At 37.0% G+C, this 27,788-nt stretch overlaps 1 protein-coding gene across 3 annotated transcripts in view; it reads right to left on the reverse strand.

Moving 5' to 3' along the window:
* Positions 1–997: 997 nt before the first annotated feature.
* Positions 998–27,788, reverse strand: part of LOC110039146 — a 35,361-nt gene continuing 8,570 nt past the window's right edge. For all 3 annotated transcript variants that reach the window (XM_020744105.1, XM_020744106.1, XM_020744103.1), the window contains exons 4-7: positions 15,259–15,339; positions 4,152–4,254; positions 3,643–4,070; positions 998–1,511 (exon numbers count right to left, since the gene is read on the reverse strand). In XM_020744105.1, the coding sequence (XP_020599764.1) occupies positions 1,455–1,511; positions 3,643–4,070; positions 4,152–4,254; positions 15,259–15,339 (669 nt within the window). In that variant the 3' untranslated portion in view covers positions 998–1,454. The remainder of the gene's footprint in view (positions 1,512–3,642; positions 4,071–4,151; positions 4,255–15,258; positions 15,340–27,788) is intronic.

The following is a 27,788-nucleotide window of genomic DNA, read 5'->3' on the forward strand; positions in this document are numbered from 1 at the left end:
GATTTTATATCATTGAGATGTGAACCATAACAATGTAATTGAATGATTGCCACAAAATAACATTATTATAGTACGGTCACAATTGCAACACGTATATTATATCATTGAGATGTGAACCATAACAATGTAATTAATTGACATAACTTTCTGTTAGCTAAAACCAACTTTAATGTCCCCTTAGACAAACAATCACCCTAGATCTAGGAGGAACCCTTGCATGACACAACCCATAATTGCTGACAAAAATCCGTTAGTCAAGTTAGGTCGACTACATCCTTTTACTAGGTAGATCAAGGACCACGACGACCAAAGACAACAAAACCATGAGATCTTTGATTAGGTTTTGTCTTTATTTTCCCCACCAACTTTAAGCTTCAGGTGATATATTTTACAATTTAAAATATCATATCTTTGTTGCCATTGTATATTGAATATTTAATTTTTAAAGACCAGCCTCAATCAAAAGTGTTCTCCCGTTATCAGGAGGGATAATTAATCATACCAGCTTGCGCCTATAAAAAATCTCAAACCCCAAATCAAAAAATCCTTGCTGAATAGAAAAAAAAACATCTAGAAGACATCTTATCTATAATCCAATATATCTTCTGAAAATTTGGCCCTCTAAAAGGCGCAACATGATTTGGCAATAGATGAAAAAAAAAAGTATAAGTTCAATATATGATAGCGCACTAAGTCCACTATTATCAATGATAATGTACAAGAAGTGAAAATCTTTTGGAGCTCATTTAGTTCATGAAAACCACACACATCACTTCTTCCTAGTCATTAATCTTATATTACTGAGCCTATCGCTTCATATCCTTTACCATCCCCCCTTAGCATTATCAGATTACTAATGATTGACATTTTGCTAATGAATTTCACCATAAATGTCCCTGCGCCTCGAAACACATCACAATTAACTTCAAAAATTGAGTAAACAAATTTAAATAACCTTCAACAATAAATTAAATAGTCAACATTCAAGTAAGCGCTTTATTACTAACTTGATTGCACCATTTACCACATGATGGTGGCAAGTCCCATGGTCATTAAAAACTTAATACAAAGCTCTAAAACTACTAAGATCAAGCTTATTTCCCTAGAACACCAGATGATTGAGAAATAAAAAAATTATCAGGATATCCTGATGTAAACTCATCATGATGGGCTGCAAAACTATTGGATTTGCACTAAGATTAATGCTATATAAGATATCCTGACTAGCACTAATCTTACCGCAAATTCAACGGCAATGAAGTTCATCATAGTACATTTTATTATATCCTCACGTAAGTTTTGTTCATTGAGAAAAGAAAGATGAATCAGAAATAGAGCAATAGAATAGTTAAAGGCATTTTATTTACAGGAAATGGGAGGAGTTTCTTTACAGATTTCATTTGAGGAAATGAGAAGCTATGTACAATTGGAAGCCATGGCATGACATCTTCTGTTCAGTTGCTTACATCAAAGTACTTCGGATCTGCTGGAAAATGGTGCTCCACCCGAAGCTGCCAGAAAAAAAAAAAATACATTGCTGAGAATAAAATATAGGGGCATTTACATGCATACCGCACAAATTTTGTCTATTTACATATTAACACAGTTTCATATTCACATGCATAAATTCAAACCTTTGATACAACAACAACAAGCCTTTATCCCGACTGCATGAATTTTTTTTTTTTTTTTCCATTGCATCCTATTGAGTTTCATATTTTCATTTAAATCTAATAGATTAATATCGTTCTTAATACAATATGCCCAGATTTTTGAGGTCTATCTATAACATCTATTTTCTTAATAGAATTATCAAATGGTCATGTAATGTGACAAAACCATCTAAGATGATCCTCTTTAATCTTGCGTGCCACTATTACTAACTTTTTAATAAGTGGTATGTACCTTTTCATACATATGTTTATGATACCGAAATGTGATAAATATAAATATCAAACTTTTCGTGTTGATATGTAAATTCATAAGAATTGTGTAGTATGCATGTAAAATTTCCATAAAAGTCAACATGAAAATAAATGAATTCTTTGTATCAGATTTGTTTGATATGAAATATTATGGAAGGTTAAATATAAAGCACAAGGGGGGAGGGAGAGAGAAAACGAAGGGGCGAAGAAGACGAAGTGAAGGGTCGGGTAACAGAATTCCCAAATTCTGCAACAGTGCCCCCTCGCGTTTGTGCAATGAAAGCCATTAACCTAGGCAGCCAGCCTAATTGATCAATAGTTAATCCCGTAGACGTAAATAGTAACACAATGCCAAATTACAAAATGGTTCATCTATCTTCCCGTTATTAGTAATTAAAAACTAGAGAAGAGAGAAAAATTAAAGAAAATTTGATAAGAGAAAAAGACAAAAAGCTTCTTAGTTCGCTTAAACATTCAACCGCTTCAAAGAATAGTGGTGAAAAAAAGAACAAGTGAAAAAATATGGAGAAGGGGAAAATATTCTCCAGCATTCTATTTCAGACGTATGGGATTTGATTTCACCTAATTTTATTAACACCTTTGAATTTGGTCAATTTTAACTATTCCAAGTATATAACACTTAACTTGTACAATTAGTATGGTAATTGGAGAGGTTCTACATACATGAGATGTTATGATCATCCTGCATGATTCATAATTCTGACTAAATCTAGGGTTTGATTTGGTGGAATGGACATAAGAAATATATGCTAACGATTTGATATATAGAACTAGAATAAAAGCATATGCTAAAAAGTTGATCTATCTCATCTTGGTTAACGAAGAGAACCTAAAATTAACAGTAATGGAAAGTAACATAAAAAATGACACATTCATCACAACCTTTTTCATTAAACTCAAAAGCCAGACATGGTGCTAGCACAATATTACGGCTTCAAAATAATAAAGGGGTATTCATATGAATACCACCCAATTCCTACATATTTATATATTTAACACCAAAATTTTATATTTTACATTTATAGTTTTATACTACCCAAAATTTTCACATTGCATTAAAAATACCGCTATTTTAACTTTAAAATGTGAAATACACCTTTTTATGCATATGCGAGGTGGCAAGCATGTAAAAAATGAATTTTATGTGTAAGATATGTAAATACATGGGAATCGAGCAGTATTTTGGCATGTAAATGAGTTTAGCCAGCTCGTTAACGTTAATGAGCTTGAGCCAAGTTTATTGAGCAATGAGCCCGAGCTGAAGCTCAAACTTGAGCTCGTCCCAGCTCGGCTTGTTAGCTCACGAAAAGGCTCAATTAACCTAATGCTAGTTATTGCGATGCATTTTCAGGTGAGTTGCCGTTGCATCCTCCTCCTCCTTCGGCCACCAATAACTTCTTGAGTGAGCTCTCATAAAAAATTGAATTTTTAGTTCAAGCTTGCGAGCTGGCTGCTACCACTACAAGCTGTGCTCGAGCTCACATTTTGATAGACAAGACGAGCTCGAGTTATGGATGGCTTGAGCTCGGCTAGACTCATTTACACCCCCTAAAAGTATGAATGTAAAACTTTCCAATAACAAAATCAGGAATATTTCTTTAAGGCCTTCAATGATTAATAGATGATTGACCATGTCACAAGATACTAGAATTTCGATTAGTTCCAGCACAAAAAAAAAAAAAAAAAAAACTCATACCTTGCCCTCATCTGCATCAGAATGGCGTTGAGGAAACACTACTCTAATATCATTATACAAATAGAAGTGACGCTCTCCCTCAACAGCTCCATTATTTCTCTTTGGCACCGAAAAGGGATCCGATTGACATCTTTGCACTGCTTTGCAACATTTCCTTGAAAAGGGGCATAGAAAACGAACATGTAGGGCATAACGCAGAGCACCAGAAGTAGGGCAATTATCATTTAGTTTTGTAGAGCTATGAATAGATTTCTGATAAGTTATATCCCCCTCTCCGTTCATAAAATAATTGGTGTTCATATTAGCTATAAAACCATTAGGCTGTTCAGGGCTTTCCGAAGGTGAAAAGAACAGGGAATTAAGGTCTGGTATAGTTGGAGATCTACTAGCTTTTTCAGAATGATGATCAGTAGTAACATGCACACAGCCTGCAAAATCAGTAGATGTGTGTTCAAAGCACCTAAAGTGAAATTTATTAGTATCATGCGGCTAGCAATTTCATATTGTACCTTCAGTTTTGTTGGAGAGCACTGAGTTTTGACTTCTCATTCCTTTTATCAAATGGGAAACAGAAGAAGAAGATGATAGAGTAGCCTTCTGGCGCATGAACGTCTGTTCATTGAAGATTGACATGAAAAAAATGAGAAGAATATGCATTAAAATGATAGTATTTCACTGATAAAACAGAGAAAAAAACAGTTTTCAAGCAATTTGACTCTGCTTGCAACTTCAAGAAAGAGGATAGGAAGAAGTAGATGAACAAGAAAAATATTGGAAATAATTTTCAGCACATCCTTCCCTTTTACTCTGTTACTGCATGCAGTATAACCTCCAAGCTGCAATAGAAAAATGGCAATCATGCTGCTATGTAATGGCAACCTATTTAGCTTTAGTTATAACAAACCTTCATACTTTCTTCTCATTCAGCCATTCTCTTTGACAACTTTCAAAACTGTGTACTCTAGCCAAAATGTTTTTTTAAGTGGGGGATTGTGTGTGGCATTGTTGAGCTCATTTTAGATTTCCGAATATGTTCAAGGTAAGCATACTAGCTTCTGGTCCAAGGCTTCCTGAGCAACTAGCTGCTTGGGCAATAATTGTTAAAAACATAATTCGACATTGCACCTTTATCTTCCTTCGAAATAATTTTTCCCAAGATGAACAAGTTTTAGAATCATCCCTCCCCCATGTAAACTGGACAGACATAATAGTGATGTTCACAAACAAAATTTCTACCCGATGAAAATTCTCTTCATGGCTTGACCTAGCATACATGTCAGCCTTTCAAATAGAGAGATTCTCCTAATGCAATTTCAACTCAATGGAGATAGCACATTTTCTGAAGCGGGGCAGATTAGGGGTGGCTGGCTTAACCGGCTGGAAGGAGGCGCTGGCTGAACCGGACAGCTCCTATTCCGGTCCAACCTTCTGCTGGACCGGCCGGTCTCCTTAGGGGCCTGGAATTGCCGCCCATTGCTTTCCCCCTTTCCTTTTTAGTTTCCCACCTATTTCCCTCTATTTATATGTATGTTTGCTAAAATTAGGATTATGTTATGTGTGATTTCTCTTTTCAAATTCTGTGTGGAGTCTTCTTTCCTATAGACTTCGATGTGATCATAGTTTAATAGTGCAATTTTACAATGAACAACGAGAACAAATGACCTTCGTGTGGAGAATAGATGGATTATTGCTTTAATCATAAGATGATAGCTTTCAATTAAAAATTTTAGATTCCACAAATTTATTGAATTTTTCATATTTTTATTGGGATTGAGGTTTGCAATGATTTGCACTAGAATATAAGTCATTTTAACTATATTATCTTCTTTAGTTAAGATTTTCTATTATTGCAAGCATCGTTAAGGTATATTAATGTTTGAAGCATTGATATTTAAAATTGATAGCTTAATTTTAAGGGTTGAATCACTATGGTTGTGATATGCAATTGCCTTGCCCGTCATAGGAGTATTCGCTTAAATTTTGTTACGGCAAACCTTGTGAATTCTACCTGTTTGCTGGCAGAACATGGAGTTCATGGATTTGCATCACTTAAGCTCCCTTAAATATTCATTGCATTACAAACCATTTCACTCTGCCCAATATGTAGCGTATCAGATCTAAGCGGTTAGAACTTGTCTGCAAGTCTTATAGATAAAATATCAAGTGTTTGCATTTTGTAAATTAATTTTTTCAGTAAAGGGCCTTGGAAGGCTGATTGAAATTAATTTCAATTTCAAATTTGGATTAAATTTATTATTGAACATTGCCAACAAGCATCAGTCTCATCAATTTCAATCACTACAAGGAGAAAAATCAAACATGAAACATATAATCAAAACAATATAAAGATGATGGTCTGCTCAGATGTGTGCATATATGTCAACTGAGTTTGAAAGAATTGAAAATAAGCATATCTTTTTCAAGTTGCACGGGAATTTTAGAGCATAATAAATTCAAGTTTATCTGATGTTTCTTAATTCGTGCAACATTCTCGAACTTTCAATACAAGTATTAACACATTTGTCACAAAAAAAGAGCGAACAAAATTATTTTTAATAATTTGATAGATCATGCATGCCTTTTTGAAAGTAGCATACAACCCCCGTTGCAAAACAGTGAATTGTTTGTCATATAAGAAAATTGTATTCACATGAGTGTGTTATCATTCAAGAAATGCACTGCTTTCTTTCAACGATTCATGTGCACGTCACTTAGAGTATAAGTACAACATATGACAATAGGTTAGATTTTTTGTTTTAAAATCATTCACATGAACAACTATTTAAAATGTGTAATGACAGTCATTCACAAGTTTAGTATCATTAAAACACGCGTTTTTTTTAATGTACAAGTGCTTACATTTTTGTTCACTTGCATGTGTTGGTATGAAGATTAGTTGCATTGGCTAGGAATTTTTTTTTAAGTGTTGAAGCACCATTGTTGACTTATATTTAACCCTTATTTTATTCGAGTGAACCACATATGGTACCTTTCTACTTATTAAAAAAAGTGATATTAGTGCTATTAGAGCAGATTTATACAATTAATTTAATTCACCATAAATTATAAGGTGTTGTCTGGCAACATAAGAAATTTCAGTTACTAAGATTTAGTAAATCCCGTAAATACGGACTTACTAAATCCTAAATGGGTTAAATCCGAAAAACTGTCTGACAACATATTTACTAAAACCTGAAAATCCTGTCACCATTTTCAATCCCATACCCCGAAGTTAAATCCACCGGTTCGTGGGATTTAGTAAATTCAGGATTTACAGCCAAAATCTGTAGAATCCATATTTAACAGCATTCAAAGATTTATTTTGTCCAAAATGACTGTCTGGTAGGACTCCACTTAAATCCCACATAAATCCGCCTTAAATCCTGCATAAATCCGCCTGTAAATTTATAACAGACAGCCCCTAAGAATTCAAGTGCAACAGAGTCCACAAAATTTATTTCCAGTTTTGATTTTTGTACCATGTTCTAGTTCTTCTTAAATCCTGCAACATAATTTGTCTTGTTGAGAGTTTAATAAATGTTGTTTACAAATTTCTTCTTTTCAATTCAATCATATTATTATGTCTAAAAAATTATTTTTATTCTGTCATTTTTTCAAGTTTTGTCATGAGAAACTTTAGCACACCTCCCGATATCTCGCCCTTGTGAGGGCCATCATTTGGGAGTCTAAGCCTAACTACTACGCTAAGAAAAATACGTATAGGTGATTCATGAGGCACCACAGTCAAATTTTCCACCTACCATGATATGAAATGCATATATGAGTCTTTATACCCTAAAAAATTTTCACAAACAGGATTTCCTAATTACATTAAAAAATGTATATAGGCGTTAACTTTTTTGAGGGCTCAAAACTTCTACCATTACGCTAAGTTGCATATTAGCCTTCTCCCGACCATACCAAAAAAGAGTGCAGATCACCTAAACGAGAAAATCATGTAAGAAATATAGATGTCCCTTCCATGTCCGAACAACGAGCTTGAAAACTTAGATTTTGTGGAGAGCAGCTTGCTTTGCATTATACCTTAAGTGAGCTTTCTAGGCGGTAAGACTACAAAATTGAATTACACTTCTTTTTTTCTTTTTCTTATTTTTAATTTAATTTTTTTTTTAGTTGGGGAAAGGGAGATGCGTGCGCTCACAAAGAGAGATAGAGAGAGAGAGAGAGAGTTAAAGAGAGGTGGATTACGAGAGCAAGTGAGATTGAGAGAGATTAAGAGTAAGAGAATGTGTAATAAATAGTGACAAATGAAAGTGAAAGAGACAGAAAGAAGAGCAAGAGGTAGTGATGGTGGACAAGAAAGCAAGGGAGGGAGAGAGAGGGACAAATGAGATGTCATAATAGTAAGAAGGGGAAAGGAGTGATTTATCTTGAATCCCCCACATCTCACAAACTTCTCCTTTCTATTGACATCTTTGCCTGCAAGCTCCCACGTAGCTTCCAAGTTTCCTAATCATAACAAGTTTTGGGGATTAGATAAGGGAGTGCGGACTTAGCAGGAGCAAATTTGGGAGAGGGAATGATAAAGATGGAGAAAGCATAAATGTTCAGGTAAAATAGCTAGAGCGAGATGGAATCGGCATGAGGCTTGGGTATAGGCAGGCACTTTTTAAAAAAAAAAACAATAGGTCAATAGACGTGTCAAATGGAGAGTGAATGTGAATATGGAGCAAGTTGGACAATGGGTCATGTACATGGGAGCACACGCAAAGAGCAAGATGAATGGAATGTTAAAGCTGTTGAAAGCAAGGATGATAGGAAGGCCAATACATTACAGTCAAATGGATCTTCTAAAATCCTGTCTCCTTTGTCCATGGGAGAGGCCTTTGCAATAACCAATGTTTGAATCCTTGAAGAGGAAAAGGTTGGAGAAGTACAAGAGGGAGAAGGAATATGAGAAACAAACAGAGAGAAATAAAAAACTTGTCGTGCTATTAACAGAAAAGGAACCAATACATGGGCACACACAATACAATAAGAAACAAATAAATAGGAGAATAATCATAATTTATAAATGAACAATGCATATTCCCTGAATATTATTCTCCTAATATTAAATTTCCTAAAATTATTTTCCTAAGAGCCCATACACGAACAACCAAAACAAACAAGTATACAAATTTAAATATCCACAGAACTTATACAGCAGATGAAAGTAAACAACAGATTTTGAGTTGCCACACATTAAAAATTTGTCAATTAAGCACAAGTCCGTTCATCTAAACCACTACACTAAATTTCACACGCCCACTTAATGAAATAAAAAGGAAGATTATAAACCCTCAAATTATATTTAATGAGATCACCTTCTGATCCATGAAATCAGAAGGATTACGTTTTTTTTTTTAAAGCAAACTAGCCATGTACCGTGCTTCAAAAGTTGGGAGACATTCATCAATTCTTGTGGAAAATTTGCTTGGACTCTTTATCTGAAAATACAAATCATGCACTTCAAAATCAAGAAGTCGAATCTGCATGGCATTTGCTTTCATTCAGTGCACTACTTCCAAATCATGAGGTCAAATCTGCATGACTTGTGTTTTCATTCAGTGCAGTACTTCAGGTAAGAAATCCAGTTTCAGCTTTTCAGTATTGAGGAATTTATGCAACGTGACGTTGAGAATAGAGATTGAAATATTTCACAGGCAGTCCCCTCACCACTGATAAAAAATCGTTTTATATATTTAGAAAGATTTACATAGATACCACTGAATTCAAATATATTTACAAGGCTAACACCTAAACTTCAATTTTTACATATACGCCATCTTTTTCAATTTTTACATATATGCCGCCTTTTTTTCACAAAGCACTCCGCATATGCAAGATTTTGAACCCAAGACCTCTTGGTTGAAAAGCAAAGCTCTCAACTAAGCCACAGTGATGCGGAGCACTAGTTCCAAGAAGATCTCACGAAGGCCGTGGGGACTACAGCAACTGACAGAGCCACCAGAGTTTTCCTATTTTCAACATATTTCTTTCATTTTTTATTTATTTCTTATTTGTTCTGCTGTTTGAAAGGAATTTTGACTTTCCTATGCTATTGGGAGATGTTTTCTCCAGATTTTTGTATTAGAGTGTTTTATCCTTGGATTTCTTTCAGGCGGTGTGCTTGAACCTGATACGATCAAGGTGGTGATCTCTCATGGATATTCGGAGGCCTCCTTCACCGTTGAACTTGCTGTCTGCTGTATTTTGGCAGCAGAAACAAGCAGTTTTCAGATGAATAACTTGTTGTTTTCCACCGTCCGCTTGCTGCCCCGTCGCCATTCACACCGGAATTCAGTTGACATCCCACCTCCCGCTTTCCTCGGCCACTTTAAAACATACCTATCCCTTTTTTATTGTTCTTTCGCACTTTCTTAGAACCCTAAAACGGTATCATCTAACATCAGAGTCCGACAAACCCTAAATTTTTAAGAATTTCTCCTTCCTACACATGAACCAAGAATCCATGCAACCTAAACTAACACCCGACCAAAAAAAATTTTCCCCATATCATTCACATAGTCCTAACCCTAAACCTAAACCATATCTTCTTTTCTTTCAAAACTTTCATTGAATTAATGAGCCGTCATGACGCCAAAGAGAAACCCACAATGCGGTGTTCAAGAGCTCACTATAAAAGATATGCAGCAGAAAATGCTGTAACTAAAACAAAGGTTTGCCGTTTTTGAGAGGAGACAATTCGGTGAGGTAACCCATGGCCACAACGATGACTCGTCAGATCGAGAGGAAGTGAATCTGACACGGAGCTTCCCGCAAGACGTATACCAGGGAGGGGTCTTCCTGCTACCCTAGCCAATCGGTTGAACTAGACCAGTCTGTTAATGACCAGTCTAGAGGAATCCAGGGTCAAGTGGCCCGGGCGAGGCTCCTGACGGGGCGAGTGGCCTCCCGCGCCTCACTCCTTCCTTTTCTACTTCTTCTTTATTTGGAAGTATTTTAATGGCTAGTTTATGAATATTTCTTGCCTCCCCACACCTTCTTCTTTTATTGGAAGTATTTTAATGACTAATTTATGAATATTTCTTGCCACCCCACACCTTCCTTTTTCTCGGAGTTTCCTTCTTTACTTCTTTTCTTTCTTCTTCATGTAAGAGTACTTGCTGTTTTTAGAGTTTAGAGGGAGCTTTTGTTGTGTGTGATTTCAAATTCATGTGTGGAGTCTTTTTCCCCTTTGAGTTGTATTCTGGAGGACGTAGTGGTGCTCTGGCTAGTATCCCACTTCAAGGTGGTGTTATCTTCTTCCCTTTCAGCTATCCAACCCTCCTCTTCCCCTCCCCTTAACCGCTGGTCCCTCCAAGCCTTTCCCAACCGCCTCCAACCCACTTTCCAGCCACCCAACCTATTGTACAAACCCTCCAAGCCTGTTGTCCAGCCCCGCAACCTGTTGCCCTGTCGCCGATCCTGCTGTCCAAACTCACATTACTTGTTGTCCAACATCCCCCCCCCCCGCCTTCCCCAATTACCCCCCAGCCCCCAACCCTTTCCCCAGCCCTCAACCCTTTCCCCTTTCCCATTTGTCACCTTGTCGACACCTTCACCACCCTCAGATCTTCTCTTCCGGTCCTAATCGAGAATTGGATTGTGATTGTATTTTTCTTTTTCATTAGTGTTGTGTTATAACCCTATTTCCCTATAAGTAAAAGTTTGTTTTGTGTTTCTATTGTTTCCCCTACTAGTTCTGGTATCAAAATATCTTCCACCAGATAGTTTCTAGTGAGAAATAACAAATATCCTGAAGATTTGACATGAAATATCAGAGAAGTTAAAAATTTATAATTAAGATTGGCTTGTCAAACTTTGACGATTGGATGAATCCAGACGAGTTCATCAAGTGACTCCAGGCAGTAGAATTAGTCATTGAATACAAGGATTTTTCACCTGTTTGAAGGGTAAAGCTAGTCCCCAACAACTTAAAGAAGAGTACACAGGTGAAAAAATTTAAAACGTCTACCCTAGCGCGAGGGAAAAAACAAAATCACAACCTGGTCCAAATGAAAAGAGAGATACACGCAAGTACCCACCAACACATTACAGACAAGACATGTTCTTGAGACTTCACTACTTAAAACAGTAAGATCTCCTGTTAAAAAGTACACCGCTAAGTTCGAGCAGTTTATGTTGAAATGTGCAAGTTAGTGAAGCCCGAGGAGAATAGTAGAGCTCGATATCTAGGGGAATTGAGATCAACTATTCACAATATGGTACAATTGTAGCAATATTGGACATTACAAGATATTTAGACCCTAGCCTAGAAGGTGGAGAGACAATAAAGCAGTATCAAATCCACACACCCTTCAAACAGAGTTCAAACATCGGATAAGCCAATAAGAGTACACCAAATGGAGCAGATAGAACCCCGCATTTTTGTGAGGGATCACACGAAGGCCGCAATCAGGCTACATTACAGCCGACAAAGTCACCCAAATTTTCCCATTCTGCATGTTTCTTTCCCTTTTGATTTATTTCTTATTTTTTATTTCTTATTTCCTCATTTCCAATTGGGTTTGTTATTAGGAAACTATTTATAGGTGGTGTTTTGCTGTTTGAAAGGACTTACAACATTGCTATGTTATTTGGATATATTTTCTCCTGTTTTTTTTTTCTATCAAAATGTTGTAACACTGGATTTCTTTCCAGTGATGTATCTGTAACTCGATAAAATCAAGGTAGTGATCTCTTCTGGATATTCGGAGGCCTCCTTCACTGTTCACTGCTACTGTCATTTGACAGCAAAAACCAGCTGTTTTCAGCAGAATAACCTTTGTTTTCTGCCGTAGCTTGCTGCCCCACCGCCATTCAAGCCGGAATTCCGCCGCAATCCCATCTCTCGCTTTCCTTGCCCACCCTAAACCATACATATCCATTTATTTTATTCTTTCCTTAGCACGGTACCATATGGTATCAATTTTCGATAAACCCTAAATTTTTAAGAATTTGTCATTCATTGATATACACCTATACCTGCATCTACTCCTACACCAACAATCATTACAACCTAACCTAACACCCACATAACAAAAAAAATTTCCCAACATCATTCCAGCCCCAGCCAGCCCTAGCTCTAACACTAAACATAACCCGAAAAATATCTTTCTTTTCAATTTAAACTATCGTGTCATGACACCAAGAATAAATCAACAAAGAGGTGTTCAAAAGCTCACTATAGAGAACATGTAGAAGGAAATCCCCCAACTACAATAGAAGCTTGTTGCCTTTGGGAGAAGACAATCTCGTGAGGTTGCTCATAACCAAAACGGTGACTCACTAGATTGAGAGACATAACTAAATCCCTTTCACCAAACAATTTCTAATGATAAGAAAACCAATACCTCGAAGATTTGGAATGAAATATCAGAAGTCTGAATTTTGAAGTGAAGAATGACTTACCCAACTTTGAAGGTCGCATGGATTAGGATGAATTCATTGCATAATTCCATAGAATGGGATAAGTATTTGAATACAAGAACATTTCACTTCACGGAAAGGTAAAACTAATCACCGTCAAATTAAAGAAAAGTACATTTCTAAGGTCAAAAAAATTTGAAACTTCTATACCAATGAGAAAGAGAAAGTAAAATCACAACCCAATACAACATGAAAAAGGAGATGCAACACAAGTACCTACCATCACATTACAGATAGAACATATTCTTGAAACTTCATCATTTACAATAGCAAGATCTATAAGTATAAGATTGCACCGTTGAGTTTAAGCTGTGCAAACTAGTGGAGCCCCAAGGAAAACAACGTAGCTCCATATCTGGGGTGATTTCTACTGGCAACGTCAGCTATATTGGACATTATAAGATGTTCAGAAGCTAGCCTTGAAAGTGGAGAGACATGAAAGAGGAGAGACAACACAACAATATCCGTTCCACACTAACCTTCAAACAAAATTTAACCATTAGATTAGGCAGTAAGATTACACCAAATGGAGCGCCCAAGCCAACCCCACATGAGGAGAAACAAATTCAAAGTAAAAAAGGTGTGGAGGAAGCCAACACACTCAAATCTTTCCCACTCAGAAAATGGTTTAAGTGCCACGGTTTTGGGCACATCACGTCTGATTTCCCAAACATGAGGGCGATTTCTTTCACAAAGCAGGGAGTAGTGAAAAATATAAACAATGACATAGGGAACATTAGAGAAGGTAAGGACGCCAAGGAGTGTCAACTTATAGCTAATGGAGAAATGATAGTCATTCAGGATTAGCACATGAGAGAGACTTCAATGAAACTAATAGTGGTTGTCTTATAAGATGGTGATTCACAGGCAATGGGCGTTCATATAGAGCTTGAGGAAGTGGTGCTACGAGCTACCTTTTTGCAGGCATTAAGAGAAGCATCCACAATAATGACATTGGTTGTCAAAGAGGGTAATGAATTTGAGGAGTCAATACCAAAAACAAGGCAACCCCAAATAAAAATATTTTCAAAATTTTTTTGGCATACTGTCAACCCACTGAGTTGCCACTATTGAGGGAGGTTTAACATGTTAGAGCTATATCTGGAAGGTTATATAACTTAATTTGGGTATTGAATTTCATTTCGGTAGAGTAGTATCATCCCAGACCGACAACTAAATATGAGTGATGAATCGAAGCTTTGAAATCTCCTTGGATATCTGTTAGGAAAGGACAACCAGCCATGGGATCCAGGCCCATCCAGAGAAGAAGAAGCTTCTTCTAGCCCTGGAGAATGACACAGAGCATTAGTTTTGTGTTCGTGAAATCCCGTTTTTCCTCAGGGGATCGTTCAAAGTCCACGATGCGGGCTACAGAGCAGCTGATAAAGCCACCCGAATTTTGCTATTTTCAGCATACTTTTATCCTTATTTACTATATTTCTTTATTTCCTATTTCTTTATTTCTAATTAGGTTATTTGTTATTAGAAAACTATTTATAGGTGGTGTTTTTCTGTTTGAAAGTATTTTTGGCTTTGTTTATTTGTTTGGAGATACTTTCTCCTGATTTTTATCGAAGTGATGTAACATTGGATTTCTTTCGGATGATCTATCTTATAACCGGATAGGATCGAGGTGGTGATTTCTCCCAAATTTTTTAAGGCCTCCTTTGCCATAGAACTTGCTGTCTAGTGACGTTTGGCAGTAAAAACTGCTGTTTTCAGCAAGGTAACCAGATGTTTTACGTCATCCGCCTGCTGCCCTACCGCCTTGCCGCCGTTCACACTGGAATCTAGCCGCCGTCCCTTCTCCTGCATTCCTTGTACACCCTACTACATAACTATCCATTTCTTTTTTTTCTTTCACACCTTCTTTAACAAGGTGGCTTGTATACTTAGCTATGCATTGAAAGGTGTATTTCATCTTTAAAAGTCAAAATAGTGGTCAAGCCAAAATAGTGGTCTTTTTTATGTGATAGTAATCATTTCAGTGGTATAAACGTAAAAAATAAAGATTAGCTGCTAGATATGTAAATACATAGAAATTGGGTAGTATGTATTTATATGCCCCATATATTTAACAAGGAGTCATATATTTGTGACAAGCAAAATGGTAGTTGATCATCAAAATACTCTATAGGACAAAATAATTTGCACAAAGTTTAGGCTTTGGGGCATCCATACCTTTGTTCCAGGGGGCATATCGCTCAAGTCATAGTTGCAAAAGAATGTGTGAACAGGAGTCCTTTCTGGATTGCTAAGAACCTGCAGGTAACATTACATAAATGCCCATAACAATATCACAAAAAGGGCTATCATAAGCTATTTATATCATAGCACCACATCCAAACAAGGAGCTGCTTTCGGTTTCAAATAAATATATGACATGAATGCACCATGAAAAAAACTCGAACAAAATTATCACAAATTATAGCCATTAAAAAAAACTCTGAATATTTATGTATATAAAACAATTTTGTTCAGGCAAGGCTTGTTATGGCGATGAACATGAAAGAGAATATATTTTACATAAGTTGAAAGAAATAAATTAAAATTTCTAAACATGTTTGTGATTTAATTTCTCGGCTCTATAAAAATTAGGAGATTTCCTCACTTGTCAAGCGGAGAATACTAGGTAAAATTTTGGAATATTCCTACCATTGAACTTTGCCTTTACAACAAAAAGAAATCACAATAGCAATATCGAAACTCAAACATAGCTAAGAATAGGTGATTGTGCATGCTCACAAAAGCTATTTCCAATCCTCGAAACAGGTGTGATGGCAGGGGGCAGGGAAGGGAAGAAGCGAGGAATTATGTGGAGATAATCACAACCTTGGAGCAAGATACAACCAGAGCATCACCTGCCCTTGGATACAGATCTAGCAAAGGAGAAAATGTTGACAACAAAAAATTTAAAAACAAAAGCTGAACCATCCCCTTGGGTGACAACCCTAGCCCAACAATAAGGGTCGGTCGGCCCTACCTTTCTCTTGGATAGAACTATTCAGTTGATTTCCTCCTCGTAGTGCGGAATCAAATCTCCCACGTTGCAAGTAGCAGTGATATTGTAGTACCCTCATACGTCGATCTTATAGGCATTGTCATTCAACTTCTTCAGAATCCTAAAAGGTCAATCTGCTCTAGACTTAATTTTGCTAAAAGCTCCCATTAGAAACGTTTCTTTCTTCAACAGAATCCACAATCGGTCTCCTTCTTGAAAAAGTCACATTTTTCCTTACCTTGTTTGCCTGTGCTTGTTACTTACAGTTCTTCTTAGTGATCTCCTTTCCCACCTCCTCGTGTAGCTTCTGGATCTCCAACACACATTTCTCGTCATCCTCACTAATCTCTGATGTCGGCAGAAGTAATACCAAGTCGACTGAAAACAACCTCAAATAGGGTGGGTCACATGGTCTAACTCACTGATGTGTTGTAAGCAAATTTGGCTTGAGCTAGAATCAAATCACACCGCTTAATATTATTTCCCACAAAGCATCTCAGAAGGTTTCCCTGACTCCTATTTGGTACATTCGTCAAACCGTTCATTGCGGGTGAGCTCCTGAACTGAATTGAAGTTTGGTGCCGAGCTTTCCTCACAGAGTCCTCCAAAAGTGAATCAGAAGCTTGACAACTCTGTTAAAAGTAATGGTCCTAGGTATCCAATGTAGTCTCACGACCTCGAAATACAAATTGGCAACATGCGATGCATCCAAGGTCTAGTGGCAATGCACGAAGTGCGCCATCTTCAAAAATTTATCCACCAAAAACATCACGGAATCTTTGTTTTGTTGTGTCCTCGAGAGACCCACCAAAAAATCCATGCTAACATCCACCCACGAGGACTTTGGTACTAGCGCAATAAAGTGTAGTCCTCCATTTTTTCCCCTGGTTTTGGCCGCATGACAAATTCGATAGGCCTAACATACCGCTCCACATCTCTCGCAGTCGAGGCCAATAAAAGTGCTCTTGCAAGCGCAGAAGTCTTACCCCTACCAAAGTGTCATGCAAGTCCTCCACTATGGCTTTCTTAAATAATGGACTCCCTCAGCGAACATCTAGGAATGCACAACTTATTCTGGTGGAACAGGTAACCATCAACTCTGTGGTACTGCTCGATAGGCTTCTCCTGACACTGCTCTCAGATCCCTCTGAAATCTTTGTCTATCTCGTATAACTATTTCACTGCCTCAATGCCTGTGACTCGAGTCTGCATCAAAGTGATCAACAAGTGTCGGAGGCTCAGCATGTATATTACTCAGTTCTGGCTTCTCATTTTATGCTAAAGCACAATCTGGAACGACACTAAGAGCTCTAACCAAAGCGTATTGTAGGGGTGTCCGCAATAGGGTTGACCTGAATATTTTTTGAGTCAGGTTCGGGTCAGAGAATTCGATCGTTTTATTGTTCGGGTTGAACCCTAAAACCGATACATGACCCGAAGAAGCCCGAAGTTCGGGTAGTTCGAGTCGGGTTCGAGTTAGCGAGTCAAGCTCGAGTTTTGGTCTGGTTTGGGCCTTAGTTTTTGACCCATTTATTATTTGGGTTGGATTTGGGTTGAATCTATTTGGGTTAAGTCATCTTTGGGTCGGACCCGAACCCGATCCGTTGACTCGAATTGACAGCCCTTATGTGTCGGTCATTCAGTTTGGTTGGGTTGTTCAAGAATTTCAAAGCCTCATGATCTGCAAACAAAGTGAAATCGCTTGTCGGTAGGCAGTGTCTCCATTGATTAAAAGCTCTCACAATCGCATAGAACTCTTTGTCACAAGTCAAATATTCCTCCTGAACAAATTTAACTTCTCACAGAAGAATGTTATGGGGCGACCTTCCTGGTTCTATACTGATATGATCTCCACATTGGAGACGTCACACACCACCTAGAACAGTTGACTGAAGTCCGATAGTGCCAAAACTAGTGCCTCAGTCGCCTTCTTTAAGGTGTCGAAACTGTTCTGAGTTTGTATTTTTTCCGTTGGAACTTCTCCCCTTTCAAAAGCTTGATCAAGGGAGCGGTAATGGTACTAAGCTCCTGATGAATAGCTTGTAGTACGATGTTAAACCCAAAAATTGCCTCAACTTAATAAATTTTTGATGTGCGGTTAAGCTCACAATGCTTTAATCTTCGTGACATCCATTTGAATGCTTGCACTAGACACAATATAACCCAAAAAACATACATATGTTGTCCAGAAGTGACACTTCTTTGGATGAGCGTTAGCCTCTCTGATCGTAACACCTCGAAAGCCGTCCTCAGGTGCTATATATGCTCCATAGATTTGTTTTATACCAAAATATCATTGAAATACACCACCACGAACTTCCCGACGTAGGCTCGAAACAACTAATTCATTAACCTCATAAATGTGTCGGACGCATTAGACAATCTAAAGGGCATAATTGTTCACTCTTATAATCCATCCCAAATATTGAAAGCGATTTTCCACTCGTCCCATGGCCTCATCTGGTTCTAATGGTACCTGCTACATAAGTTGATCTTGGAAAAAACAATGGCTATGTCCAACCGATCCAAGAGGTCATCCAAGTGAGGTATTGGGAACCATACTTGATAGTATTGTTTTTGATGGCCCAACTAACAATGCACATCCTCCACGATCCGTCTTTCTTGGGTACCATTAAGGCAGGGACATCACACGGATTGACATTATCTCTGACCAAACTTCTCGAGATGAGATTTTATACCTGTTGTTGTAGCTTCTCATACTCTATAGGCCTCAATCTATAGGCAAGTCAATTTAGCAACACTGATCCGGGTATGCGATCTATGACATGTTGTATGTCCCTCAATGGCGGCAATCCCTTTGAAAGATTATCGATCATCACATGCTCGAAGTCCCCTAACAGTGGTTGTATGGGTGACGGTATCTCAACCTTCTCCTAGTAAAATCAATGGCGGCAATCCCCCTAACAGTTCTCTCTAGTAAAATCAAAGCCATTGCCACAGAAGCCTCTCGAACTAGTTGCATGAAGGTGGCTCTCGAGACTACTGTCTCCTCGGTGATGTCTACTCCCCTTGCGTCCTTGACGAGTAAAAACACGATGTGTCTCCCTTCCTTTTTAAATGAGTAACTATTCTTGAAGTCATCGTATTGGGTCTTGTGGTCGAAATGCCATGGCCTCCCAAAAGGAATATGACAAACGTTCGTATGGACCACATCGCATGTTGGAAGTCCTCTAATAGTGGTTGTATGGGCGCCAGTATCTCAACCGTATCCTTAGTTCACTCTAGTAGAACCAAAGTCGTTGCCACTGGAGCCTCTCGAACCAATTGCATGAAGGTGGCTCCCGGGACTACCGTCTCCTCTGTGATGTCTACTCCCCTCGCATCCTTGATTGGTCAAAACACGACGTGTCTCCCATCAGTTTTAAAAGAGTAAGTATTCTTGAAGTCATCGTATTGGGTCTTGCGGTTGAAATGTCATGGCTGCCCCAACAGAATATAACAAACATCCATATGGACCACATCGCACCACACTTGCTCCTGCAACTAATCTCCCATGAAAAACTCAACCAAGTATTGTTTGTCCACGCATATTTTGATCCCTCTTTTCAACAAGGTAAGAGAGTAGGACGTGGGTGTTTTTTTGTGGCCAACCCCAGTTCTTCACAACATAGTGGATATTAAATTCTCGCAGCTCCCTCATCGATAATCAAACTGCAGACTTTTCTCTTCACCGTGCACTTGGTGAAAAAAAATATTGTCCATCTAAAGGACTCTCCTTATGATTAGCATCTCTCCCTCATCTCCCTGAAGTTTAAATTCCTCCTTTGAATCCTTCACTGCTTCCTCTTCCTCAACTTTTTTCTTAAATTCCTCCTCTGAATCCTTCACTGCTTCCTCTTCCTCAACTTTTTTGAGGACGCCCTGCTCTGCGAATGAGAAAACTCAGCTCGTGTGGCAGCTGAGGGCTATGTGTTCGTAGTTGTGGTACCTGAAACATCTCTTGGTAAACACTGTGGCAGGCGAGCTACTCTTTTCAGTTTTCCTTTCACTTACATTAATCTTCTCACTTCCATGTACAGTCTCGTGGTACCTGAAACATCTCTTGGTAAGCACTGTGCCAGGCGAGCTACTCTTTTCAGGTTTCCTTGCACTTACATTAATCTTCTCACTTCCATGTACAGTCTTCCCACTTCCTCCATGTGTACCACTTAGATAGGCAGTTGTAGGTGGTTATCTGAATGACGGTTGTTGTCTCCTTTGTTCTACTATCTTTCCACCTTCAAAGATAAGGTCTGAACATCCTCTAGTAACCAATAGATTTGCAGTTGTACAACATTGCTGATAAAAAGCTTCGGGTACTGGGCTATGGTGTATTCCTCTGACTTGACTAATTCACACTTCTATAACTAGTTAAACTATGTCGTGTACTACTCCATTGATACATCTCTCTGTTGCAGATGGAGTCTCACAAATATATTATGATGGTAATGAGACGGTAGGTATTTTCTCTGCATTCCCTTCCTCATCTTCTTCCACCTGAAAAGGGGTATTGGGGATATGAAAGATAAATTTGAAGTAGAGATGGTTTGAGTATGGTGGATGCTAGGAGACCCTAGATAGGACTAGAGTTAGTCTAGCATTGATACCAATTGATACTGGAGAATATTATTGTTGAAAACTCATAAGGGATTACAACAAAGGTTCATAAAACATAAATAAAACAGCCCAAAACACAAAAGACCCCCTAGGGTGAGGTCAAAACTAGTGCACACTAGTTGGATAGTAGGTGGGAGGGCTAGCTGGGGCTTGTGGCAACAACAAGAGGTGTTGGAAGGGGTTTCAACATCAGTAGTAGGTGTTGGAGGGAGTTGTGGCAACCGTTGGAGGTGTTGGAGGGGGTTGCGGCAACAGGAAAGGGAGGATTAGGGCTGACGACAGAGGAAATAAGAAAAGGTAGGTGCGCAGGTATGATGACTCTGAGCGGGGGGAGGGGGGAAGAAGCAAGGGATTATATGGAGATAATCACCAACTTGGAGCAGAATACAGTCAGAGCATCACATATCCTCATATACAACCATAGCAATTGAGAAAATGTCAAAGACAACATATATATATATATATATATATATATATATATATCTATATATTCTGATGCAAAGCTAAAACCTAATGATAAAATAGCATGCATATATATAATAGATAACGAGGAGGGGGAGGCCCCTCCCCTTAGGCGACAACCATCGCCCAACAATAAGGGCCTGCCGGCCCTGCCTTCCTCTTGGTGGAACCAGTTTAGCTCTCCACCCCTCGAGATCGATAATCAGACTGTAGACTTTTCTCTTCCCCGTGCACTTGGTGGCGAAAAATACTGTGCCTCAGCCATGAATGATCTTCTCTGACTCCGTCTGTAGGACTCTCCTTATGACTAACATCTCCCCCTCGTCTCCCCAGAGCTGAAGTTCCTCTAAATCCTCCTCTGCTTCCTCTTCAACTTCGTCAACGACGCGCTGCTCCGTGAACGAAACAACTCGGCTTGTGAGGCAGCTGGAGGCTATGTCTCTGTAGTATGGCATCTGAAACATCTCCTAGTAGACATTGTGTAGGGCGAGCTACCCTTTTCATGTTTCCTTCTGCATAGATCAGTTTTATCACTTCCCTGTCTGATCTTCCCACTTCCTCCAGGCGTACCCTTGTTGGTAGTGGCACTTGAAGGTTATTATCTGAAAGAAAGTTCTTGTCTGTGTTGTTTTTGTTATCTTTCCACCTTCAAATTTAAGGTTTGGGCATCCCCCTCTAACCAATAGGATTGTAGTTATACAACGTTGCTGATAGCAACTTCATGCCCCTCAAGTACCGAGCTATGATATGTACCTCTAGCTTGACTAAATCACACTTCATTTGCAATTGATCAAACCGTGTCGTAAACTCCTCCACTGATAGGTCTCTCTCTTGCAGGTGAAGTCTTAGGAACATATCCCGATATTAATGAGATGATAAATATTTTCTCAGCATCTCCTTCCTCATCTTCTCCCACTTAGTAATCTTGTCACTGTCCTATCTCTTTCTTTGCCTTTGTAAGTTTTCCCAGCACATGGAGGCGCTCTTTTTTAACTTGATGGTTGCACGCTTCACCTTCTTATCTTATGGCACTTCTTTGTACTTGAAGATTCTTTTAACTGACTGTAATCATTCGATGATATCGTCTGGATCCGTACCTCCATCAAATTTTAGTAGTTCTACCTTGACTTTGAAATCTCTGTCCTTTATATGGGGCCTTCTCTCTCGGACTCCTCCGATAAGGAATTCTGAAATGTCCAAGCCTATCTTCCTCATCATCAAAGTTATGTCTATGGAAGGGATTCAGTTCCCCGTCCCTTTCTCCCCTCTGACTTTCTTTGTCAAGGTTAAGGGTAATCTACCCCTAGGTCCCATCCTCAATCTCTGCAAGTCTCTACTGAAGTCAACGGATCTCTCACAGTATCTCTTCACAGGTAAAGTCCTCATGTGTCTCCATGGTGCCATTGCTAGGGTTTGGGATTTGGAAGAGTATTAGGATATGAAAAAAAAAATTGGAGTAGAAATGGTTTTGGTATGACGAATACTAGGAAACCCTAGGATTTGACTAGGGTTAGGCTAACTCTGATACCAAAGTTAACCTAGTAACAGAACATGAATATTATTACTGAAAACTCAAAAGAGGTTACAACAAAGTTTCTTAAAACACAAAGAAAATGTTGGTAGCAACAAAGGGAGAAATTAGGGTTGCGGCATGAGAAATAAGTAAAATAGGTGCGCAGGCGTGATGACAACAAGCAGGAAAGGGAAGAACCAAGGGATTATGTGGAGATAATCACCAACTTGAAGCAGGATATGGCTGCAGCACCTCCTGTCCTCAAATACAGCAAGGACACCGCCTCCCCCCTCAAGATCTCATGAAGGAAAAAAGGACGCTAGAGCAAGAATCGCATAACAAAGATGCTACATGTCGCTACCATCCCAAAGAAAGTGAACATGAGAAATAATTACAACTCGCTTACAAAAAACTCGCATTCTTTAGATATAAATAAATAAAAGAATTATAATCTACATGCTAATGTAATAATTGAGTAATTTTGAAAGAATAAACAAGAAATTCAAACCACACAAAATCAACAAGCAATTGAAACACATTCATCACAATTGGAATATTCGTTGTGTCAAATTTGAATAAAGCCAAGATTAATAACAAGCCAATAACAACATATGTGAAAAAAATAAGCCACCACAATTAGATTATTAGTTGTGCCAAAATTGAATAAAACCAAGACTAATAATAAGTCAATAACAACATATGTAAAAAAATTAGGCCAAGAAAAAATTTAATTCCCAAAAATTAAGTAATTACACTTATACCATATTAGAAAGAATCACAAAACCATCTCTCTCTCTCTCTATCGATCAATCTAATTTTACCAAAAGATTAATAGACATGGTTTGCAAAAGATCAAAACGATTTAATTTTACATAACTATTAATCTTTAACTCAAATCTTAATCAGAATAAAAAACAACAAGAATCACATCAATAATTTGATATTTTTTCCCATTAATAGACATCCTTAGCCATGCAAAAATTGTCAATTAAATAGATGAACAAAGAAATTATTGTGAACCCAAGTCAATGGACTGGATTACATAGGTCTTTAATTTCCATCGAAAAAGAGTTTACAACCACTGACACCAACTCGAACTAATAAGAGCTACCTTACCACAACTCACTAGTGGTCCTTCCCCTAAGAGATTTGATAGAAGGGCTTCTTCCTCCAACAATAAGGAGAATGCCGACTTTGTTGCCTCTCTTGAGCCGAATGTGTGCTTTTGTCCTTCAATGAGCGTGGCTAATTCGGCCAATTCACAAAGAAAGGACTCCCATGAAAAAAATTCCACAAAGAGCGGATGAAGTCTCCAAATATCGATATGAAAACTGCATGCATAGGTTCCAACAACAACAACAACAATAACAAGCCTTTATCCCACTAAGTGGGGTCGGCAACATGAATCTTTTTTTCTCCATTGCGTCCTATTGATTGACATATTTTCATTTAATTCTAATAAATGAAGATCATTTTTTATACAATATGCTCGAGTCTTTCTAGGTCTACCTCTACTTTTCTTAACATAAGTTGAGTCTAAAGCATCTACTCTCCTAACCGGATCATAAAATGATCGACGTTTAATGTGACCAAACCATCTAAGATGGCTCTCTAATTTTGTCAGCCACTAGAGCAACACCAACCCTATAATGGATATATTAATTTCGCATTTTGTCTCTAAGTATCAAGCCATTCATCCACTTAAAAGCATTCTCATCTCAACAACACTTAACTTTGGTTTATGCTTCCCTTTTAAAGACCAACATTTTGTGTCATAGAGTATTGCAGATCTAACCACTATCTTATAAAAATTTCCTTTCAATCTAAGCGGAATTTTTTTGGAACTTTTTTATCACACAATACGCCCGAAATATTCCTCCACTGCAACCAACCAACTTAAATTCTAAAAATAACATCCCCATCTATATTACCATCACTTTGAACAATAGATCCAAGATATCTAAAGCATTCAAACCTATTAATAAATTGATCACCCATAGTTACAATTTTGTCATTAGAGCTACTACTACTAATATTACATTCTATGTATTCAGTTTTAGTTTTACTCAAACAAAAGCCTTTAGACTCCTAAGTAGACATCCAGAATTCAATTTTTTCTGCACCCTTTCTCTAGTCTTATCCACAATAAAAATTTCATCAGTGAAAAACATACAACATGGTACATCCTCATGTACATGTCCAGTAAGAGCATCCATAACTAAAGCAAAAAAAATATGGGCTTAAAATCGATCCCTAATGTAATCTAACTGAAACAGAAAAATATTTGGCCAAAATCGATCCCTGATGTAATCTAACTGAAACAGAAAAATATTTGGCCAATCCTTCTTTTGTTCGAACACAATTAACAACTGTAGTATACATATCTTTAATGAGTTGAATATACGGGTCTGTTTGGTGATTTCTTCTCTAGAACTCTCAAAAAGATATCTCTTGGGACATTACCGTAACCTTCTTCTAAATCAATAAAAATCATATGTAGATTCTCCTAATTCTCTCTATACTTCTCCATCAAACCTCTCAATAAATGTATAGCTTTCATGGTAGACATGTCCGACATAAATCCAAACTGATTATGAGAAATCTTTGTAATAATTCTTAACCTATGTTCAATTGCCCTCTCCTATAATTTTAAAGTATGACACATCAATTCCTCTATAATTTGTACACTCTTATGCATCCCTTTTATACTCTTCATCCACTCCTCGAACATCTTTTTAGTTTTTAAAATAAATATTAAAGAGTTTAATAAGTCGAGAAACTCTCAAATTTCCTAAATATTTTCAAACCTCAATTGAGAGATCATCAAGTCCTACAGACTTTCCACACTTAACTTTCTTTAAAGCCTCCTCAACTTTTTTTTACTGATGCAACAGTAAAAATGAATATTTTATTACTATTAACGATATTAAGATCACTAAGGTCGATCGTATTTTCATAAACTTCATTGAAAAACATATCAAAATAACTCACCTATTAAAACTTAGGTTCCGATGAAGGAAAAATTGCAAGATCAAAATACACATAAAAAAGATGCTCTAGTCCCAAAGAGCATACCACAGTAATAGTTAATGTAGAAATATTCAAAGAAAATGTTTTTTTAATGTAACTAAAATGATGACAGGCATATGAAGTATGTAAGAAAACAAAAGATTTGGATATCACATAACACTAAAAATATTAAAATTAGCTTTCTTCATATTTAAATTACTAAATATGAGATTTATAACTCAAATGATAATGCAATGGTCAAATAAATTAAAAAGGAAAAAAAATTGAACCATATTTTATAGTCTATTCACCACAATCAGAATACCATATTTGTCAAATTTAAATAAAATTAATACAATAACAAACGAATAACAAAACATGTAGAAAAAATTATGTCCATGAAAATTCACAAAGAAAAAAATCAAGGCCTTATGGCAATAAAAAATGACGATTTCCTTGAATTTGGCAGGTCCACTTACACTATACTGGAAGAAATAACACATCCACCTTACAGAAAATAAAAAATTGAAAACAAGAAAACAAATATACCCTTATACGCCTCGCAGTTTCCTTCTTTATAAACATCATAATTTTGGCTTGCAATAGTATTTGGTATTCCTCCAAATCTCTGTCGTTTCCTTTTTATATAAATTAACAATAATAGCCCACGCATCGAATAAGCCTAAGAAATCAATTTGTGGAACACTAGAGTAAATCAATAACATAATTCATGCACATAACTGAAGAACTCTGCACAAATTCACAAAAATAACAAAAAATTATATTGATTAGAATAGCCAAAATATTCACAGCACATACCACAAGAACAACATAACAAAATTAATGGACAATAAAATTTCATAAATATAGACAAGCGTTTCTAATACTATAGATAATGTAGCTATGATATTTGAATATAAAGCAACCAAAATCCTATTTAAATGTGCCAAACTTGAAAAAAATCACTCTCACAAATTGAGCTTTTGATATTTATCAAATAAATTTGGAGATAAATTTGTGCTTCCTACAAAGATAATCCAATAACCATCATAAATAGGTTTGTAATAGTGGAAAATATATCTCTGAAATTCATTATCAGGAGTGATTCAAATTCATCATCCAGAATAGCTTCACAAATAAGCAATATTGAATTGCCTGACATAGGTTTGGATGCCAACTTATAAGAAGTAGAAAGAAAAGCATACAACAAATCGATAAGTTCTTGAAATGAGATCAAGTCAAATGCATTTAAAATATAGTAACGCCATAGCTTTTTTAGCATATTTAATTTATAGTGGCCAGCTCGAGTACATTAAAAGATAATGAATTAATAACCAAAATGATATTTTAGACGTCTTCATTTTAATCTTAAAATTTTTTCAAATGTTCAATTTACTCCCTCAACTCATCAATTTCAACCAATTTGCTTAACATAATATTTCATTTCCCTAGACAAAAGTTAGTGAATAGAAACTTTTCATAAGCTCGTTTTGGATTTTATAGGGTCAATTTCATTAGTTTGAGTCATACCTATCAATGGCAAATAACGTATCATAACAAAGGCCCTCATAAAGCAATAGTACATAGCGTATGGCACAGCATGCCATTTTAAAAATTATGATTTAACATAAATTATGAATAGAAATACACATAAATATCAAAGACTATTAAATTGAAAGGTAAAATATTATGATAATAAAAACTATAAAAATAACTTAAATTCAAGTGTTCAGCATCTCAATTAGTTAAAATTTAAATAATTACAAATTTTTTTGCAAATATAATGTTCTCATATAAGTAATACTAGTCATCCAAGAAAATCATCACTATAATACAAGCCAAAAAAAAGGTATTGTTTCCTTCATCAACATCAGTATTATCTCATAAAGCATAATCTTTTTCATTATCCTCTTCACACAAATGAAGCTATCATGAACCGGCACGGAGGCTTAGAATTACCAAGTAAATCATAGTCGACTACCTTCTCTAAGAAGACCATGGTCAACTATCTTCTCTAAGTAAACTAGGTTCTATGAAATCTGAGATGGAATGCTCATGGAACCTAATAAAACATACACCAACAAGAGAAATGAATAAAATTAATGGGAA

This window comes from Phalaenopsis equestris, unplaced genomic scaffold (genome assembly GCF_001263595.1).
Source record: "Phalaenopsis equestris unplaced genomic scaffold, ASM126359v1 Scaffold235546, whole genome shotgun sequence".
Classification (NCBI taxonomy): Eukaryota; Viridiplantae; Streptophyta; class Magnoliopsida; order Asparagales; family Orchidaceae; genus Phalaenopsis; species Phalaenopsis equestris.